The sequence below is a fragment of the Genypterus blacodes genome, unplaced genomic scaffold (genome assembly GCF_046128005.1).
Source record: "Genypterus blacodes isolate CSIRO-AG114 ecotype Tasmania unplaced genomic scaffold, CSIRO-AGI_Gbla_v1 ptg000036l_1, whole genome shotgun sequence".
NCBI classification, from domain to species: Eukaryota; Metazoa; Chordata; class Actinopteri; order Ophidiiformes; family Ophidiidae; genus Genypterus; species Genypterus blacodes.
Genome location: NW_027466849.1, coordinates 3241947 through 3264819, shown reverse-complemented (window position 1 = coordinate 3264819; position 22873 = coordinate 3241947). Strand labels below are relative to the sequence as shown.

Sequence of the window (22873 nt, the reverse complement as noted above, 5' to 3'; positions counted from 1 at the left end):
TATACTGTAGCTGCTGATCAGACTTGCACCACCGTCACTAGACACATTTTAGACGTACTACAGGATTGCTTTTGTCATCTGTGATTGCAACTGTCCACTGTGGTGCAATCTTTGCAGGACGCCACCTCCTGTGGGGAACTGCATCACTGCTCAATGTCCCTCCATCTCCATGTTTGTATAATTGTGGATTGAACACGTAGGGGTTTTCAGGAGCTTTGGTGGTATATTTCAAGCTTAGTGCATCTCTGAGTGATTCTTCTTGATCCTCTGAAATTAGTTTGAAGGTTTGTGGTTGGTTCATATTAAGAGAGAAGAGCAGATTCTGTCCCTAATCACACTTTAATTACAGGGTGGAGCGCCTGTATTGACTGTTCCACATTTCATATATTGGCTCATATGCATAGACCCACGTTGACACTGTGTGTGTTTTTGTGTGTTTGTGTGTTCCTGCCCTCAGTTACTTCATTTTGAACAAGCGGACTGGCTTTCTGATAATCAAGGAGAATGCCCCACCTGGATCATACCAGTTCCAGGTGCGCATCTCAGATGGAGTTTGGCCAGACGCCGTCTCCACTGTCGCTGTGCATGTGAGGGAGCTGCGAGAGGAGGCTATCTACAACGCTGGGTCCCTCCGTCTGGCAGGTAAGATGGGTGCTCCTCATGCACCCACGCACAAACAGAAATGCACAAACACTACCATAACCTTTCCGTCAGAATGTTGTGACTTTCCATCTCGCTGACAGAAACATTTTTCATGCTGTCACACAGTTATATTCCCACTTTATTGGTATTCTACTTTTGAATTCCGCATGGCGTCTCCTGCCAGATGGGCAAAGATTTTGCACATTGATGGTAAACAAGCAGCTCTGGGGCTTAACCAGAGTTAGAACAGTAGAATTGGGAAAGATAATAAGGACAAAATTCATCCCCTTTTACTCATGATTGCCAGAAGGAAAAAGAGAGAAACACAGCTCAAATGATCTTGGGTTGCGTCTTAGTGGAACACACACACATTTGCGTAAATGGCAATTACACTTGTTGAATGGAGTAGATGATTAGAGAAGTGCAGCGTCTTGAGCTGAGAGATTGGCTTTCCTTTCCCTTTTCTTGGAGGCTGACACTGCGGTAAAACTCCAGTAGTTGCTCGCACATCCACACAAGCCACTCTTTACTTCTCTGTGCTAGTTTAGCTTTGGGGCTGTTTTATTTGCTGCTCATTTACTTCGCTCCTATTATTATTTCTGCCACAGTCCCTGACCTGAGCCTTTGCTGTCTGACCCAGTTATTGCAGCTCTCCGCTGCCCCCCCCGAGTGCCGTTAAACTAGTTTTTACGGCTGCTCCTCGTGACGCTTCCAGCCAAGCTTGGCTTAGAACCAAGCCGGCCGTCTGCTACGATATTCTGCTATCACAACAACAATACCTCGAACTGCAGATGATATCGCACTGCTGGCAAGGAAATGTTGGAGACCACGATCAAGTATGTGCAGTATCTGTCTCCGGTTGTCAAATGAATGGGTGCTGAGTACTGTTTGCTCTTGCAGTTTGCACTACGTCAAAGTGCTGTCACGCAGTTAAAGATATTTCATTAGCAAAAAGATTAAACCATTATTAATGCTTCTCCTCTGACTCATGGGACCTCAGCTGTCATCAGCGCAAACAGAAATGCTTGTTTCCATTACTTATGCTGGCAAAATAATTAGTGGAGAGGTGTTTTGCTCCGCTCGCACATTCTCCTCACATGTTGAGCAGCATCCATCATTACCTGATGTACAGCACATCGGCTGTCTGCTCAAAATTAAATTTCGCTTTAGAGAAATGGGACATGGCTGAAGGATCTTTATGATTTCAGAGGTATTGAAAGAGAAGCAGAGGAGGGGGTGGGGAGCAGAGGGTGTGTTGCAAAGACCAGAAGAAAGTAGGGGGAGAGAGGGGGAGGCGGGGAGAAGGGGATGAAATGGAGAGTCATGCTTCATATATGTAGATAAAAGGATTTGCTGCCGATTCTGAAAACAGAGCTGAGGTAAATTAATGTGCACTAAACCCAGAGACGGCATGGTGGAGAACAGCTGGCACCCACATTTCAATATTTGTTTAACGGAAATGAATCCAAGTGTAAAGAAAAGAGGGGTAAATGTGTGTTCAAGCTGGTTTGAAGGAACGGAAATCAAATTGAAAGAATTGCTTGATGAAAATGCTTTTTGTGTTTTGTTTTTTTTGTTTGTTTATGTACCACTGAAACCTGTTATTTTGGCCCATTTAATTCAGAATTTGAGGTCTGTCAGCAGCTTATCACCACAGGTCGCCACTTCATTTAGAATATCTGAGTCACCCGGCTGTCATCAATGTGCTGTTAGCCGCAAAAGCCTCTTGATTTATTACGCATTGATGCGGCGGAGAGCATCGGTGTCGGCCCCCGCCGCGACTACAGTGTCAGACTCATTAAAAATGCTTTTAACCTGCAGTTCAGAAATGAACCAGTGTACAAAAACTCCCAACTCGGAGATTTCAAGTAATATAATATCAACGATTAATTACTCAGAGACCGTGCTGGGGCGTCGTTAAACTACCAAAACAACAGTTGTGTGCGGATGACGAGTCCGTTTTCAGGATTTTATTTTTCCACATGGAGCTTTTCAATAAACACTCTCAGTGATTCTCAGTGTCGGGGATTATGAAAATATTCCACTTATAGCATTACTTACACCCCCCTTGACATTTTAAATCCCATTTCAAGAACAAATGTGGAATGTATTAAGGACGCACAAAGAAAGCGCTGGTTAAATCTGCCTTGTTGAGCTTAAGCCCCCCTCTCATTCATCTCTGTGTTGATGAAAAGGTAAATAATGCAGTAAACAAAATGTCCTTGAGATGCCCTTTCAAGTAGTGTTCAAGTAGTGTGGCAAAGTACCCCACAGAAAAGTGCTTTATTTTTCACATAACTGTCTTTCAGAAAACTGTAATATACACTATGCAACACATTAATACAATAATAATAATATAGATAATAATAGAATAGCTTTTATTGTCATTGTACATGAGAATACAACGAAATGTATTTGTGCTGTGCCTGAATCTAAGAACAGTAATGAATAAACAACATAAACATAAATAAACAATAAATAAACAACAATAAATAAATAAACAACAATACATAAATAATCAATAACAACCAATAAACAACACACAGTTCCATTCATACATTAAAACATATATTAAATATATGATATACATATATATATATTTATATAGTGTTAATATATATATATATAATCATAAAGAATACTGATTGTGCTTTTGTGATCGTGTACTAACATTTGGAAGGACTATTTGAATACCGTAACAGTAGGGACCTTTTAAATCTAGGTATGTAAGCGTGGAGATAAAAGTGAAAGTAAGGCAAGCACTCCTCTCTTGCAGAGCCTTCACAAAAGACAGGGAGACAGCGGTGATGAAATCACGAAGTCGGATCAAAAGCAGGTGCAGTCGTTGCCATTCCATGTTAGAAGTTACAATCCCCTACTCGTAACTCCCCCTGGCCCTTCTGACTTTCCCTCCGTCAGGTTGTGTCCTTGTTTCTCCCCATGGACTGACTGATGGAAGCTGACATCAGCCTTGATCCCTTACCCTGTATCCGCCAAGCCTGTCCTGAGCTCCTCGTCTTGTCTCTTACTTGACTAGACGCCGTCCCGCCAACACCCCTACGCGCTCAGACACCTAATCACCCTTCCCAACCGTTTTGTTTGTATGCTACTGTAGAGCAAGTCATATCGTGAAATCCGCCTGCGCGCTTCTCGAGGGCAAACCTGTTTCTTCGATGAGGGTTGATTGACATGATGGCTAATGGTTTATCCTGTGTAGGCTGCTAAGGTTGCATATTGATGGTTTGAAGACTTTCTGAGCTACTCCGTCGTCGCTGGAGTACGAAAGACCTCAGCCGAATATGTTCATTTCAGCTGAATGTTTAAAAAGCCACATGAAACGCTCCGAGAATTTTACACCCACAGAGCGATAAAACACTGTCAGGACAGAGACGCTTAGCGGGGATCATTACAAAGGGATGAATTAAGTATGAGAAACTCCATTTCTCGCTGTTCTTGCCTCGTTTTTTTTTTACCTTCGCACCGCATCAGATATACTGAGGTATTGATGGGAACCTTGTGAAGTGTAACAGAGTGTTCTACCCACAATCCTTTGGTGTTGGGCATGATGACTATTACTGTATTTCAATGATTGCATCCATTCGTGTGCAACTTGTTCCGGCTATGTTTAATAAAGCAGTTGTGTGTTGCAGATGTACACAATTTTCCATCAAATTTGACTATAAAACTATATCCAGTAGTCTGTATATATAATATTGTTTAAGGATTTATTCATGCGCCGTGTTTTAAATACTGTTTGATGTCTCCTTCATCTGTCTGCACCTGAGAAACGGTGATGGATTCCAGGCTGTAGTGCAGACGAGGACTCAGCATTGTTTCTCATCTCCGCGTAGCACACACAGGGCGACGAGGTTAATGACTATGGTGGAGGACAAAACAAGCAATAAAAGAAGAAAATGAAAAGGCGTGAGGGAGCATATCAACCTATGTAAACTGTGATATACTTTATGTATTATTTAAACACACACACACACTGTGAATACTGCTTGAGATTTTACAGCATTGACTGAGTTCAGAATTTGGTGTTCACAATGTACTTTGCAATTCCAGCCTTGAGAGTTTTACCTCTATCATGCTCAAACATAGGTGATGCTGACTGCTACTGATGAATGTGTGCAACGTTCCTCCACAGCCTGCTGCTTTGTGTGATTAGCATTTGGACCACAAATTGTCAAAAGAATAATTATTTTAAACGGACAGAACAGCAAGCTTTTCTAATCCAATCACACATATACACAGACGCATAATACACAAACCCATCCTTTCAAACCAAAGTGTGATTTTAAGTGAGCCATGCTCAATAATTCATGATTACAGCTTCCTTTTTTAGTGTTTGAGGCTGATTTTGAGTTCAGCACTTGGGCCCCGTTGGAAAATAATTGGATTTGTCCTTTAGCAAAGGGGATATAATGTGGCTACTTCTCTCCACGTTGCTTTTCCAGTCACGGGTGTGTGTGTGTTTCAGACATCACAGCCAAAGACTTCATTGAATTGAGAGGGAAGCAGCGGAGCCGCTACGAGCTGCTGGCTGAATTCCTCTCTGAGATGCTGTCTGTGCCACCTGATGATGTGAACATCTTCAGCCTAATGGACGTGAAGGAGCGAATGCTGGATGTTCGCTTTGCTGTGCACGGCGCCCCCGCCTACCTCCAGCCTGAGAAGATTCACGGTTACCTGGCAGCTCACAAGCAAAAGGTACAGCACTGTTTTTGGTCTTTTCACCATAATCACACGAAAGGTACAATAGCTATATCACATTGGTTAAACCGTACATGTACATCCAGTTGATACATGGACATTCCCTGAAAATGGTTCCACTTCAGACATAACTGTACTGCAGCCCTGCAACCTAATGATTGTTGGTTTATTGTTCTGCTGGTGATTGCTAGCTCCAACTTGAATTACATGCACATGTACTTTGCATGCCACAGGAGGCCATAGGATGCGAGCTGAGCAAAACACAAGTCAATGTAAGGGAGAAGGAATCGTCAGAAGCTTTCCTCCGGTACTGCATGCAGTAATTTTACCGTTTATTTTAGAAAATAACCTTATTCCAGAATTTCATTTATTTATAAAAGAAAAACTTGAGAACTTCTCATCTTAAGAAGATATTTGTAGTCAGATGACTTTTAGAGTAGAGGTGTAGGTTGTAGATGCGTCATGCCCTACACATAAAGGCAGACAAATTATGTTAATTGACAAATTTAGCTTGTCTGTTGAATGATTTGTTCAAGTGATCCATAACCCAATCTAAACACATTTTAGAGAGCCTTAGGAGGAGAATTGTGCAAATGTTTGAAGCTAGAAAAAACTACCAATCTTCAGGGTCACATACTATGAACACATAAAAGCGCACAGCATGAAAAGATGAAGGGGGTGAAGATGAACATGACAAGGGTGTCGCCAAAAGACCTACAGAATTATTCCAAAAATTAAAATTCTAGCATTTGCAAAGGTTTGGAGAGAGAGACTGACATCATAGTGATATGCTTTAGTATAAAGCTGGTAAAACGCAAACATCACATCACGCTGACCTACCCCTGCCCACTGGCATCGGTCAGACCTCCTTTCATCTTCCAGAGGTCTGAATGGAAGTGGTAGACATAAGCGAGAGAGTGAGTCGCAATTCTCCGTTCTCGGAGGCGGCGATGAGCCAGGCCACATTTGCATGTGTATAGGTCTGTGAGAGGGAGAAACGGAGAGAGTTCAGAGTCCACTCACGGCGTCTGGTAAATGTGAATTTTGTGACCGCCGGTTATTTCCCTCTCTCAGCGTCTACCCTTTATTTGTTTAATGCGAAGGCTGTCGGCGATGAAAAAAGAGGGATTAAAGATGCCACGGAGAGCACACTGAAATAAGTTTTGAGGACGGGGGGAGAAGGGGGCCAGGGAGATGCATATGCGGTGGAGAGGCAGCCCAGGCTTTCAGGTGTGATTTGTGGCAAGAGTGCCGAGCGTTTTATCTGAATTCAGCCAGGTTCCTCTGGAGAAGACATTGATCAGAATGAGATGTGAAGCGTGGCGAGCGAGGGGATGAGCCAGAGCCAGAGAGATAGAGGGGGGTGCTGGTGGATGGAAAAGAAAAGGGAAGGAAGGGAGGGCGGCGGCACGGAAGATGAAGCAGTGGTTATTATTAATGTTCTCAATTCCCTAGTAATGCCTCAGATGAAGGAGATTTGAAAAAAACTAAACTTTATTCCCTCTCTATCTTTCTTGGCTTAGCCTCAGTAATGGGACTGATCCCTCCATGTTTTCCATTCAGTCCTTTTAATGACATCACGTTTGGTTTTCATGTTTTTAAGTATTGTTGGCATGGCATTCAGGTACCAAAGCTCATCCTCAACATTGTATTGATGCAGTCTGAAGGGCAGCGGGGAGGAGGGTGGAATTTTCCCACTGCATTAGTGCAATAGCCTGGGAACAATAAGTCTCCAGTGCTGTGTTTGCTCGCTATATGCGCCCTGCTTTTCAAACATCAGCGCACGTGCGCTCGCGCGTGTATGTGTGTGTGTTTCTGTATCATCAACATATCACTGTAGACAGAGCATGGGGGAATGCTGTTTTCTATTCAGCCTGTTAGGCTCAAGGGGCTGCAAGACTTCAAGCCCCAAGCAATTGTTGAAGATCATTACGATGGAGGACAGAGCAGATAGTTCTTCATTACAAAACAGCATGGAAAGATTTGACTTTTTCTTGAGCTCTTCCTCAGCCGGTAGTTGGCAGTTGTCCATGAATAAAGAATATGGACTGTCACAAAATTCAATTACAGGACGATTTGACATTTCTGTAAATCTCAATTTGAACACAACATGGTTGTACTAACTAACTAACTAACTATGAAATAATCTTAAAGATTGTTCTTGACAATGCTGAAAATAGCAACAGTCTCACAGTCTAATGGAGTCTTTTGAAACAAAGCAAACCACTGAACTAATGATTTCTCCAAAGGCTAATTGGAGTCAGGTGTTCCAATCAGTCAGATGGGAGTGTGGGATTCATAGGTGACGACTCAGGTTGAGTGAAATCTAGTAAACCTGGATGATTGGATTAGTTTTACTCTGAGCTGTTGCCGCTGTTCGTCAGTTTGCACAGTCGATCACTCAACTCACAATGTTTTGATGGCATGGCTATAGCAGATCCGTCTGGTTAAAAACAGATTTTCTCCCATAACACACTTCTGCCGGGGATACTCTCGTGTCTGCTCGTTCGTGGCTTCTGAAGCAATCGTCCTTGATCCTCTCTCCTCGCTCCTCAAGCCCGAGTGCAGAAGTAAGGGCTTTCAAAACGTCCGAAAAGATGGCAAAGCAGATTGATATCTGATGTACACCGGTTTGTATGGCAGAAAACCCCCCCTGGACTCAAATACCAAAACCTCATTTATGTCATTATGACGCATTGGTGTTTTGGGGCTTTGAAAAATCATTGAGGGAACAATGAATTCAAAATCATATTGAGAATTTTTTATGGGGAAAATGTCAGGGTAGCAGTGCATTAACTAAAGCATAATGGAAGCTGGATAAATCGATGAAACCCAAAATGCACAGGCAAATCAAACAATCAGCGACCAGTGATTTTCCGCTGGGTTCTGTCTCCCTCAGAGCTGACACTCGTGTCCAGACGCCCCGCTACACCTTTCAAACATCAGCTTGTGTTTCTCGCGACTAATACTGATAACCAAATCCCTCCCCTGAAGGCCCCCAATTAGAGCCCCCACTGTACCGCTTCACAAACCCCATCCCCCAACATCCCATGTTGCAAATTAAAGTTTCCATCAGCTTCTAAGTAGTTCACCCGCTGAGAGTAGTAGTTGTGGTATTACAGCAAGTGCCACTCATCTAATCAAATGGCTGACGAAGAGGACTTCTTTTACCTTATAGCATAGAGACCCAGATTAGTAATTAAACTCCTTCTTGGTCTCACTCCTACTTTGTCTCCATTCCAGCCCTTAATATACAAGAAACAGCATTAATAGGCAGTTATTTGTTTTGTTTTGATTTCATGAATACAATAAATGAAATGTATTAAGCAATTACACTGTCAGTGATATGTACGAATACTTGATCATAATCAAAGAAAAGTTTGAACCCCTGCCCATAAACCTTTTATCATTTAATAGATTGCCATCACGATCCAGAGTTTATAAATTTAATTATGTGCATCTGAAAATCTAAAAGCCATCTTCTATTGCTGAGAATATTGTATGCTAAATGAATGACTTGCCTAATGTGTCATTCTGTCAAAGCAAAAACAGGATTAGAATGTAATGTTTTGTTGTTTATTAAGCTTTTTTTCCTGACCATGGTTTTTGCAATATTGCATTTTTACTCTAAATAACATTAATAATAAATGTACAACATAATAACATACTTAAGTCTTTCTTGACATTTCATTTGTTTCCCCCTTGCCAACTGCGTTATTTAAATTTTAAATTAGTATTATTTCTGCCCAGTAAATTACATTGTTAAATGTAATGTAACTTTATGGCAAATAAATGCCATTGGACCCACATAGGCTTAAGAGCTCAGTAATGCAGGGCTGCCGTGTTCACTTCATTGTTTGAGCTGAAAATCCATCGGTCCCTGGGGTCCCAAACACACCACAGCTACAGCCGTGTGTGTGTGCGTGTGCGTGTGCATGTGCGTGTGTGTGTGCGTGTGCGTGTGCGTGTGCGTGTGCGTGTGCCTCAGCGGGCGTCCTGGGAACAGGGCTGTGTGCAAACAGCAGCTCAACCCATGTAAAAGGCTTAGGGTTAGTAGGCAACAGCGGGGGAGTGCCAGCCCTCATTTAATAGTCGTGTCGAATAAACATAGAGTTAACATCTCAGTCATGTTCTGCAAATGTGGAATGCCAAACAGGAAAATACAGAGTTTGATCTTCTACCCAGACAGTCTCTTTGCATTATGGTATAGTGTTGTAAGGGTAAAGAAATGATAACACGATACTAGTGCTTTACCTATTTACATAAACTAATCTCCCCTGGACTGATTTCTTTCCCAGGACTACTTGTTTTGCTCCACCATGTGTTGGAGTATTGTTATGACCTTATTCTAGTCAGTGGGGATGTCCTTCTCTGTGGCTAAAAGTAGCAGATCAGAGAGTCTCTGAGTTTGTTTTTCACTAGCTTCAGCTCCTGATAGGAACATTCACAAGTGGCTGTTGACTCTGGCAGTTTTGTAGCTGCTTGAATACCAATCTGCAGCAACACCAAATGAGCATGGACATGTGTATACAGAGGGAAATGCTCAGGGGCCTGCCCTCCTCCTCTTGCATTCAGTAAAACTCACAGAGAGTAGTGGCAGCTCGAGCAATGCAGTAACTCTATAATGCACTGCACATCATTAAAATGTACCTGCTTACACAGTGGCCATCCTGGTTACTGATTAGTCAGTCTCTAAAGGAAGGTTCAGACCACATGATTGTATCCCTGATTTCTAACTCAACAACACTAGCCCCAAATGTTGACAAATTGGCCCAAAGAGAAAGAAAACAGAAAGAAAGTAACAGAAACAGATTTTATTGATTTGGTCCATTAACCTGCCCCCTGTCCTGCACATCGTCGTCTGTCAGAGCCAAATTCTCATGGTAGAGTTTTATCATAGTTGATTCAAAACTTTTTTAGAGACAAGCTGCACAGAACCTCCTCGGCAGACTTAACACAAATTGTGGCAGAAAAGTGATACACCCACATTCCACCAAGGATTTAGTGCCTGTAGACAATCAACGTTTTCTGGTGAAGCTTAGACAAATAATGTTAACACAGTGAAACAGACAGTGAGCTTGGCTTCTACGGTCTACAGAACAAACAAACACAGATCCCGTTCCATCAATATCCTTCCTGAAAGAGTAGTGGTCATCACTCAAAGCCAATTTGCCTATTCGCAACTCAAATTGCAAATTGTCATTTTCTGTAAACCTAGGCTTTTAACTCTTAGGGAGTTTATAATTGTTTTGTCCTCACGTCTCTCAGTGTTTCTCACAAACCAGAGGTGACTGTGGCGAACTTCAACCTGACCACAATCTGGAGATACAATACCAAAGTCTGTTTCAATTACCGTTTTTGCGAATTAGATATTCATTTACCGCAGATACTACCTCAAGCGAGTGTAAAAACTTGGCTGCCATTTTAACATGAGACATATTTCAATTCGCTAAATGCAAAAGCCAATAGAACCCCAGCCACTGATGTCAAACTGAGCAACAATGACCCACAAAACAAACCATATACGAAATATAGCATGGAGTCAGTGGACAGTATGTTGAATATTCATGAACATGAACAGCATGGATCATGAACACAATTCACTCGCACTGTGTGAGGTCTAATCAGACATGAAGTCACCCTCTTTCAGCTCACACACACACACACACACACAATCAATGTAATGTATGTTCTGTGCATGTATCCATGTGTGTGTACATAATGAGATTCTGATTCACATTTGTATTCAGCCTTTAGAGGCGTAGTTTCCTTTCCGCCTCATCATAGTTTAACCCAGTTTTTCAGGAAGTAGGGCAAAATAACCGGTGTGTTTGTCAGCCCCTGCGTGTCTGCTGGACTGTCATGTGTTTACAAATCCAATCTCATTTGCATGTGTGTGTGTTGGTGGTGTATCTGCGCATGTTCATTGGTCTGTGTAAACTACATGCACGGTTGAGATGTGATTGTTTGTATGTATGAGTTTACATAAAGAGGCAGGCAGGATAGTGTGAGGAAAGCCAATTTTAGACAATGTGAAATTTGATGGCTTTTTAGTAAAGAATGGAGTGTTCCTTTTGTTACTTTCCTTCTTCCGCTGCATTACTTGAATTGACCGTTAATTATGTTATTCCTCAGCCTTTATTTCATCTGGAAGGACAGTTGAGAAAGAATCCTCTGTGTGTAGCATCAGTTACACACACAAAAAAAAACTGAGCCAAGCAAAACAAAAAAAACCTTGGATTGAATTTTGGATTAGGTTTAGTCATGGCGTATTTGTGTCGGCTGATATGAAATAAAGCCCTTTTAACTGTAGGAATGTGTAGGTAATATATTCTGACTGTGTGAAACATTCTGCTGCGGCACAAATGAAAGAAAATCACAAACACTTTGATGTGAAGAGCTGATTGGATTCGTTTGATATTCTTTTCTTGGCTTCCGCCTGTGTGATATGATAAATATGCTTATAATCACCTGTGTTTTTCACGTGTTGGCTCCTGTCTGCCAGCTATTTGTTGTTCTCATCCTTCCTCCAGAGATCACATTTGGTCTCTTTGTGGCTTTATTAGCAATCTGTTCCTTTGCATTGAATTTCAACCCCAAAGGTCAACAATAGCTCCACTTCAGCTGCCGTGCTATGGCGTGTTTATCAATCAAAGCCTGTAAATAAAACATTAGGATGCTTGAATGTATTCAACACGGGACCACCTGCTGTTAACATGTGCTCTGAATGAAGCATGGCGACCTGCTACACACACTTTATACTGTGAATGTGTTTGGGTAGCTTTGCACACACACACAGTCTTTGATTTGAGTTGTGGCCTGAAAACAACCACACAGAGAACATTTGGATTATATAGTTTAAGTTCACAAACTAACCGTGGAGTGGTTTAATTGTAATCTGATCGTGATCTATTGACCAGCTGATTAAAGTAGAACTAAAGGGTTCGGGTGATTGGTTTCCTGTTAACTATGCATTTAGTAGTCACTGTATTTCTGTGAAGGCATGTTCGGCTTAAGGTGTTGATTATTAACATGTGACGGTGTGTGTGTGTGTGCTCAGCCTGAGCGGGGGGCAGCCAGCATCAGTCATTCATGCAACGGAGCCTTGCAGTAAATGCTGCTGTTCAATTCAATACCAAGGAACCAAACCTGGCCTTCTAATCACACTTGTCTAACGTAATTATAAGTGAGTTTCTGGGCGGTCAATCCCAGCCGTTAGCGCTCGTGGCTGTGACTTGAATACTCGGGTTAGATGCCTGCCACGCTGGGAAAAGACGAGATTTGTGAAGCTTGTTTTCAGACACTAGTGCATGCAGGGTCAGAAATGCGTAAGAGAGCGCTGAAGGCTGGTTAATTGCACACATGAGAAAATTCCCACCAGAAATATATATATTTTTTAAATGTAGTCAAGTCCTAGAGAGCTATGAGCAATTACAGAACAATATTACAACCACAAAAAAAACAAGATAAAAACCCTAACATCATTAAAAGAAGAAGAATACAAACAAGCAGGAATTTGTCACCAATGGTTCACTCAGTTGGAAAACGTTTCCATCTTTTCCTCGATAAGACAGCATGCTAATTTGGTGTTTCGCTTCTTTCTTGCAGCTCCAGTCATTCCTGCAGGTCGGCGTGTTCCAGGTCCGGGTGGACGAGTGTCCCGCCTCAGAATGTGCCGGGGCCGGGGGCTGCACCAGCGCCCTGAACATTCGGGAAACGCCCACGGTGGTCGACTGCGGGACAATGAGTCTGGTGTCCGTGACGGTGGAATCTGCAGCAGCGTGCTCTTGCCCCGGCAGAGAGCAGGCCCACCAGCCCTGCGCGGCGTATCCCAGAAACCCCTGCTCAAATGGTGGCGTGTGTGTGGACACTCAACACGGCTACAGGTGAGCATGCAGAGGAGTGAAAAGCAGAACTTGGAAACCACAGCTTGAGCAAATAGGACAGCGTGAGTCGTTTGGCCTTTTGCCATCATTCCTTAGCCGAACAGCACCGTGGCTGCGCCTGTGTCGTTATTACAGCAGCTAGCAATCAACAATTATGTTACTTTTATTTATCACAGTTCTTTTAACATCAGTTTTTGCTCCCAAAATGTGTTTTCCCTGATGATTTACAGGAGGGAGAACAGAGGCATAGAAATCCTGTATTGTAAGCGTAAGCGTTTTGTTCCATGTGTTGCAATTGTAGTAGTTTTCTTTACTTAGAGTAACAATAATGAGAATTGTAGGGGCCCATCCAGTTTAAAAGGACATTTGTCGGTCTGGGGCCAATCTGTTTCAGTATACGAGTACATAAATACACGCTGATGATGCAACTGTCTGAAAAAGCTTGCTTACAAATCGGCGCTGTGTTCCTGCACTCGTTTCATTATTGGAGTTACACTCATCGCTGCTATTGCCGAACGATGAACTGGACAGAGGGCACCACACACAGGATTACACACACACACACAATTACACACTCCAAGCCCACGCCCTGTAGCGTTTCTCAGTTCTGTCCCGCAAATAATGTTCTCTTTTTTCTTTTTCTATCTTTCATCCAAAATCTCTTTGATGCACTTGACAAATGCTGAAAATGTTATTGATTTTAATTCCTGAGTGAATCACTTCAAGGGGCTGTTGTTTGGGAGGCAGACATTCTTTAACTGTAGTTAGACGGGTCTAAAGTGGGCTGCTATTACACAAATACAGAGTTAAAAAAAGGTACATTTTTGATGTCATTTTCTGGTTCTGCAGTTTTTTTAAACAATCTTTCAATATCGATATCATCCTATGGCAAGGATTCTGGTTCTCTGTGAAGTTCATCCCCATCCAAGCAGTGTGGACAGACCCATGCTGACTGTCGCGGTCGAGTGGACACTATAGAGCGTCCTTTAGAGTGGAAGCTTGTTATGAAGTTGTTTAACAATGAAGGCTGAGTATCTCAAGTTCCTTATTACCGTCTGACGTAGTGGTTAGAATACGTTTAACGTTTGTGCCGCCGCTCATGTCGGCTAGTGCGTCAGTTAGAGCCGCCTCATTATGACGGTGTGCAACCCCTCAGGGTCTGGCTTCTGCAAAAACTCTACAGCAATTCATTTTCGGCCTCAACTTGCTGATATTTTTTAATTTTCAAATTTAGATGCTATTCTCGTGAAGCTTCAAATCAATTCCAACCAAATCTCATATTGGTAACAGGTCTCACATCAAGAATCTATCAAACCAATTTCAATTAAAGCAAGCACAGAAAGCAGGAGAAAGGCAGCAGCTGTTACTTTTTCATGTTGCTGCTCAGGCTCAATCAATCAATCAGGAGAATTTATGGACCGATTTTTTCCATTGAATGCATTTGACTACGGTATTTAAAAAATTCTACTCTTGACCCTATTTGCTTTTGCCGCAGCTAAACCACTGTATTTCCCCCAAGGTTTTGCATTGAGTCACCCCGACAACGCAGATCCAACAACTGTTCAATCTGCGTAAGCAATAGTTGGATCAAAACTATATATAACTAAATAAAACTACATATACGGTATAAACATATTTCTCTTGACGTCTTTCTCTGCCATCAATCTACCAGCACCACTTGTACTGAGGTGTTATAGGAGTTTCTGAGCTTGAAATTTTGCCCTATTGAGTCCAATTTATTTTACCTCAGAGCTCCTGGGGAGGAATCAGTTTGTTGTTTTGTTTGGATGGGGTACAAACAATGTTGTCATAGGCTTAATGTTATAAATGTGTCATATGTTCATCACTGGACTACCTGCAGTCACCAGGTGTAAAACAGTTTGCAGATGTTGTAATGGGACTTGAAACCTGATTTACTTAGATAATGTATTATTATAATTTATTTAGCTTGAAGCACACAAATGTGCAGAAGGACCACCAGAACATCCTTAAGAGAAGGAAACGAAACCTGATCAATTCCAGCCTCCAGCAGTGTCCAGCTGTCTTTTGTTACCTTGGTTACTTGAGGCTGTGCATTTTTATGAGAGGAGGGGAGAAGATGGAAGAGAAGAGAGGAATTATAGGAAATTAAAGGAGTGAGCCTAAGCTCAAAGCATATGCTTTTGAGACTGTGTTAGAGAGATGAAAGAAAAATGCTTTGTGTCCAAGTGTTTGTGTGTGTGTGTGTGTTTCTTATGTTGGGCCAATCCCTCTCAAATTGTGCAGCTGATTAGAATTGTGAAAAGAAATGAAAACTGGAAAACAAACGATCTGCTCAACGCCACCAAAGGAAACTCTGGTAATAACCTCATAATATCGAGCTCTTAATCTGAACCCCCACCTCTTTTACCCCCAATTTCACTAATTAACAGCAGTGTGTGCTGTTTCCCACTGGTGTGTTGCAGCTGTGGTTGAGGTGGAATTAGATAAAACAAAGTTGCAGTGAGTATTTTTAATCATTCTGAAGGGGATTCGCGAAACCTTAGCCGATTACGGCCGTTTATTGCTCAGGATACATCTTGATTTGGTGGAAACATTCCAGACATGATCGGAGGAGGAGTGTTAGCAGTGAGATGTTCTGAGCCCACTTCCAGGAGAGCAGAATGAGAGCAAAAATCAGCGACAAGACATTTACTATCAGCTCAGCTGGGATCAGAGTGTGTGTGTGTGTGTGTGTGTGTGTGTGCGCTCGGCTGGTTGTGTGTGTGTGAGAGAGAGCGACTCTGCAGTGAACTTGTCTTGATCTTCCTGTACAAGTTTTGAATATGTAACAGGGTGGCGTTTATCAATGTATACAATTGTATTTTTTTAAGTATTGTTTTTACTTACTTGTTACTTTGAACACATTTCCAAAATATTTGCTCATGTAATAATATGTAATATTTGCTTTGTTATTGCAAAGTTGACCGTTTCCAGGTGCAAATGACCCTCATTAGCACCAAAGGTCTGCAGGATGACTGCCGGTGCGTGTATGTGAACGTGCCTCTCTCGCTTTCAGCAACAGTTCATTAAAATTGCAGACCATTATATGTATCCATTATTGCTGTTGTCCAAATTCTATTAGGAGAAAAAAAAGAGAACTGAGAGGATTTCAACTTTAGAAGGGTTGGAGAAATGGTGATACTTAAAACTTCTAAATGGATGAAGGTTGGTGACGGATCAAGAAAGCAGGAATTATCTTATAGAGCATAATGGGTGCATCAGGTGAGATCTTATCCCATCCAAACACAGAATGTTACCTGGATAACGCCATGCAAGGCAGCTGAGATGATATTTTACTGCGAGGTGTAAAGCGGGCCCAGCGATTTTGCAATGTGATTCGAACTCCAGATTGTTGCATCAAAAATCTGTAAATAAAAGAAAATGCAACTTAAACAGCCAAGTGAGAAGTTATTTTTTAGGTGAATTTCCTCTACTCAGATTTTTACGCCTTATAAATTCATACCGTTAAGTCATAACGCTGCAGTGGATGCAGACATCGATGCTGGAATGAATGCCTGACGGGGTTTAACAGCCGGCCATTTCTGCTGTTATTGACTCTCGCTTATACAGTTTAGCTCAGTTTGACTGCAAATACAGATCTCATTCACTTCTGCATGTAATGTGTTTATAAGAAGAAAACACCCCTTACAACCCTTTCCAATGTCAGACGTCACATTCTGTCAATTCAGGTGGGTTGAAAAAGCTCATTAACAATGTGAACGGGAAAGTGAAGGGTTTTCAATTGGATCAATCACTCTGCAAATGAGGTTAAGAGCGGAGGTGAGAGTTAATCACGCCGTCACCATTAATTTTCTTGCGGTTTAATAGATCCAATACACTTGAACATTTGAACCTAACGTCTGTATTTATGTCACATCTTGCAGGAATTCATTTTAGTATAAAGTTCAAACGTAGAGAATTGAAACACCCACACACACACCCACACACATGTGCAGTGAGAGATGGGGGAGAACCTTGCAGCAGCTGTTCACACGTTTGAGCTCAGAGGGTGGCGATTGCGTCAGTTACATTACATTACGATCATTTGGCAGACGCTTTTATCCAAAGCTACTTACATTACATTACCACCCTTCGCAGAGGGGGGAGCAATTGAGGGTTCGGTGCCTTGCTCAGGGGCACCTCGGCAGGGGCTCGAATTGGCGATCCTCCGGTTCCCAAGCGGAAGCACTACCCACTGAGCCACTGCCTCCCAGTTCTCTCTCTTCATTGGAAACCTGAATACACAGATGAGTTTTATTATATTGATTGAGAAATATTATTATATTATATTGAGAAATAAGGCCACACTCACACAACAATCACCAATGCTAAGACGATGCTTAAAATGCAGTTACCTATTTTCACTTTGATCTCAAAATTATAGTAGTAATAATCTGGCAAAAAACAGAGGATCATTGGGCCTTGGTGGAGGCATTGGTGGTCTGAGTTTATTCTGCATGTAGGTTGTGTTTCTTGCTCGAGCCCCTAAGCAGAACAACTGGAAATGCAACGTCATTAATGAAGTTGCATTTCAATCAGGTAGACCAGATTGATTTTAGGTTCACTAGGACAGAGACAAAGATGGAATAACCCAAAATCTCCTCATGTGTGTTTAAGAGGTTATTTAGGCTGAGCATCAGGTTCTTTAACGCCTATGTATGCTGTGAATCAAGTCATCTAAACTTCCTTTTGCATGTGTGTAATCCATGGATTATGTGAAAGCTGTATCCTGTCATTCTGCTCTGGTTGAATCTCGCCCGCCTGACTCAAATCCTGACCTTTTCATCCAACTCACCGCTGGACCAGAGCAGAATGATTGGATACAGCTTTCACATAATCCATGGATTACACATGCACAGGCATGCATACACAATCCAAGATGTTCACTTTTCTTTATTTTTCTTGTCCCATATTTCCAGTTATTAGGAATGCACACACATTCCTTCACACACTCCTTCACACACACATACACACGCTTGTCTGTGAGCACAAAGTGTGTGCTTTGAAACGTCAAAACAACGCCTCTTTGCTTATGACCCTTTGCTAATGCTTCTGTGCTTGGGTGAGGCCGCGGGCAGAGTTGTACCATGGTTGCTACCCTGCAGCAGGTTTACATCTTCTCACCACTCTTGTTGATACCCACGCAGGTGGACGCACTCTGCTCCAGTAAATGCTCCAGTAAATACAAATAGCTGTACAGGATATGGCTTTTATGCAGGCTTGATTATATATGAAATTGACCTTAACAGCACTTTTTGACCTGTATTTATGTTAAATATTTCTTCTTTGTCTAATGTCTGAATCCCTGGTTGCATAGCTACTACAGAGGCGGCAGTAGCTCAGTCCCTAGGGACTCACCTTGGGAACCGGAGGGTCGCCGGTTCACGTCCTGTATGTACCAAGAAAGCGGTCTGGCAGCTGGAGAGTTGCCAGTTTGCCTCGAGGGCACTGCTGAGGTGCCCTTGAGCAAGGCAGCGAACCCCCCAATAAACTGCTCCACGGGCGCCCTATCATGGCTGCCCTGCGCTGACCCCTCTGTAAAGCATGTGTGTAAGAGGGGCACGCAAGACACTTTTCTGATTGCCGTGTTTGCATGGTGACGTGTTCGCATGTGTCGACCTGATAAAGTTTCTATTGTTTGTATCACTTTTACATCGTAACCTTTTTGGATGTGTTGTTTGTCAAAGCTCCTCTCATCATCAGTCCACTCTTTTCGTCCAAATTTCTCTTGTGGTAATCTTAAATGACTGTAAAGGTTTAACCACACAGGGATTTTGTTGCTGGATAATGGATATGAGCCTTCAGATAACACGTGCATCACACACAGAACCTTATATCACTGTTGCAGAACCTGAACCATAGTTCAGCCATCAGAGTCTTTTGATTTAAAGAAGGTATCAGATGATTTGATAGTGTGAAACTGGTATTTTGATAGCTTGAATCCATACATTTAACCCCCCCACCCCTCCCAGGGCGCATGCACCCCACTTTGGGAACCACTGCCTTAGGCTTTTTTTCTGTGCCTGTGCCGAATATCTTCTTTAAAACAAGATTGTGGGTCAAAGACAGTTGGAAAGGAGTTGTGGGATGTGCTCTTTGTTGAAATATCAGCTAAGGCACAAACAAGCAAGGTTGTCAACCCAGAGTCACAGACGCTGACAGAGTCCCACTTTCAGTCGCACTTCAGTACCTCAACTCTGTAACATACAGTTTGATGCTCCATGTTTAAGAGAGGAGACATGCGGTGTCTGCTGAACGGAGAGAGCAACAGATTGACTGTGTTAACAAAGAATAAAGGGAACAGACAAGCTGGAAGCAACAGAATAGAGCGGAAGAAAAGAGGGAATGTGCAGAGTAGCAAGGACATGAGAGACTAAATGAGGAGCGGAATTCATACGTATTCATAAGTGACACACACACACACAAAAACACACACACACACACAGAGGGACAAGTTAGCACAGGCTAAGCTTTCTATAAGACTTTCTAAAACACTGCAATGCACGCAGACACGCATCCTGACAAATTATGATGGTAGATTGAAAGAAGAACATGCAGATAATAGAGGCAGCGAGATTAATGATGAGATTTGGGGGGAAGTGGACATGAGGGGGGGTTTGGGACGGAATTACAGCTGTTTGACCGGCACTAACAAACACAAATCCCAGCAGACAGCAAATGAACAAAACAAAGCCGTCTAAAGCGGATTGTGAAGACTTGGCCAAAACCTGCATCACTGAGCCTGTGACCCTGGAGAATTAGGATGATGTCACTGTAATGGAAATACAGGTGCTGGCATTGGATTTGTCGGTGCTCATAATCCTACTCAATCACACACACACGCATAAATAACATGTCTTCGCAAAGACGACAGAGAAACCATTTTACAGCGGGGGCCGGTTCAAGGCATTGGTTATATAGCCGAAGGGCAGGCTGCAACCAACCACACACACACACACACGATGGTCTGTGAGTGTGTGCCCTCAAACCCACAGTGCCTCCAGATAGCTACAGGTATGCTGGTTGCAATTTCTGATGACTAATAAAGGAGTTCCACATTAGCAAACTAAATATATTTATGTAAACTGTGTGTGTGTTTCTGTGTTTCTGTGTGTGTGTGTGTGTGTGTGTGTGTGTGTGTGTGTGTGTGTGAGAGAGAGAGAGTGTGAGACATTTTGCATGATCTACAGGGCTTCAAATTTAGAATGTCTTGAAAAGCAGCTGAGGTGTGAATAAACATAAACCCAGACTTATTAGACGCGCTGCGATTTGCCCTGGAGAAATATCTTGTTTTCCTCCGCTGTAATTTTGTGTACTTACTCTGGAGGCTTACGTGCTCAATTTGTGTTTTTCATAATTACAAACAAAGTAAATCGAGTCGAGTCTCTTCTGCGGAAAGAGTACAGATGCAGTACGTCAGAGAGAGCACAGAGACGTGCGGAGACTTTGTAACGATCCCAGCGTGAGGATGTTTATGATAGATTTGAATCTCTGCATGTTGTTTGTTTTGACTCCCCGCAAATTGTTGTGCTTTTTCGTTATGCACCAGATTGGCAGCACTGATGGAGCTGATATGTAATTAAGATTGAGGTGGACGCCTACACTATTGTGCGTTCCTTATCTGTCAAATTCACAATATAGCCCTCAAATGTTGTTGCTACATCTATGTGCTTCGTTCAGATTTACTGTATGCTGTATGTTTTCTACTCCCTTTCTTTGCCGTGCTCTTTCCTGACTTTGAGACGTCGGTGTATTGCGGGGGAAAATAGTTGCCGTGCAACCTTTCTCACCCCAGAAAACTTCAAATATCATTGCCATTAAAGCTTTTTTCACTCACATAAAGTCAGAACTAAGTGCAAATTAGCGTGTTCGTTTTGGGGGAAGTTGTCTTTCTCCGTAAAACAGCGGCTTGTCTAAGTGACAAGGTCAGTCACAATATTTATGGATCAAAAAGTAAGAGCAAAAATAAGCACGAACAAAGCGTTTTTTTTTTATATCGGAAGTTTACGAATCCACCTACAAACACAGCACAACATACCTCCAACAAGACAAAACATTTTCTCTCATTATTTCTCTATTTCTGTAATAATTCCAAAAGATCAAATCTCTATGTCTTAGTTTCTATTCTGCTTCAGTCTGCACGTTTTTAAATGCATCCGACTGTCCAACCGTTCTACTGTATCGTTTTTCGACCCCGGTTGGTTGAGCGATGTTTCCAAGCGACAGTCTGAGGTGAGGCGTTGAGGAGGAAAAGGAGAGCAAATGAAGAGGAGTTTCCTCGTGAAGCACAGCCGCTAATGAGCGAGAAATATAAAGAGAGAGACTGCGAAAGAGACACGAAAGAGAGGAGAAAGAACGCTGGAAACAAGAGAGTGCTTCTCTATCTTCTCTTCTTTATTGCTTTAATTCATGTTGTTAAACTCCTTTGGATTCACATACAGTATTAATGTATATTCTTGCTTTTGATAACTTCTTATTCTTCTTCAACCCTCTAAGGTGCCAGTGCCCGGCTCAGTTTGAAGGCCCTGAGTGCCAGCAGAACAAGCGCAGTTTCCACAGCAACGGCTATGCCTGGCTCCCTCCCATGACGCCTTGTTTCGAGAGCCATGTGTCGCTGGAGTTCATCACAGACGTGGCCGACGGGCTGCTGCTTTACAGCGGCCCCCTGGCCCAGCTGCAGGCATGGGACCACGAGGACTTCATGGCATTAGGTAGGAGATTGAGCTTAAAGTAACGTGATGTGTTTGGCCCTGATTTAAAAAAGTGTTTAAGGCAACTGCTTACACCACTATCTTGTGAGTTGACATGGACTTGCTTTTGCCCTGGAGAGGTTTGGAAACAGCACGTATGTGTCCAGTAAGCAATGTAAGCGGATTATGTGGGTATTGTTTTGCAATATTGCTTTTCCCATCCACCTTGAAAAAACCACTCTGCGCCCAAAATCCGCCGCCCGTTCCACAATGATTGTTACCAGACAAGAATGAAAATCCATGTCAAGCTTAATTTCTGGTGTGTATTAACTTCCCACAAGTTGAGGATTAGGCGGTGGGCAGTCACTACACACACACATACACCAACACACACAGACAATGGTTTTTTATCTGATTCCAACAGACTACCGATGATGCATTTCTGTTTCAAAATATACTGTATATATAATTTGCACAAATCCTAATTGTAAAAGAGACTTTATACTGGGCAGTGGACACACACACACACCCACACACACAAGAGTGATCTAGCATCAGATAAAGGTATATGAGTCAAGCAAAGAATATAAACAGAACAAATAAAGTACATTTTGAAAGAACATTGATTTGTACTTCTATGCTTTAATTCTCTATGTTCACACAAACTAAATTGCTTTTATAAAACTCACTGCGATCCATGTGATGCCTTTTCGATTGGAAGATCTGAAATGTGTGTAAACTCGCTATACACTCCTAGACGTTTGGCTGTTGTGGAGAAATGTTGTTCATTTCGTTGTGCAAGCGTGAGAGGAAAATATAAGAGAATCAGGAGGGCGTCAGAGAAAAACATTGTGGAATATTTAGTGTTTTAATCTGAGAGTCACGTCTTGCTCGTCTCTCGCCACTCCTCTTTCATTG

At 42.4% G+C, this 22873-nt stretch overlaps 1 protein-coding gene across 1 annotated transcript in view; it reads left to right on the top strand.

Moving 5' to 3' along the window:
* LOC142996137 (neural-cadherin) overlaps nucleotides 1-22873 on the top strand; it is a 189234-nt gene that overhangs the window by 118339 nt on the left and 48022 nt on the right. Inside the window, exons 24-27 of the mRNA XM_076147040.1 lie at nucleotides 458-642; nucleotides 5126-5355; nucleotides 12967-13244; nucleotides 21762-21976. Of these exons, the coding sequence (XP_076003155.1) occupies nucleotides 458-642; nucleotides 5126-5355; nucleotides 12967-13244; nucleotides 21762-21976 (908 nt within the window). The remainder of the gene's footprint in view (nucleotides 1-457; nucleotides 643-5125; nucleotides 5356-12966; nucleotides 13245-21761; nucleotides 21977-22873) is intronic.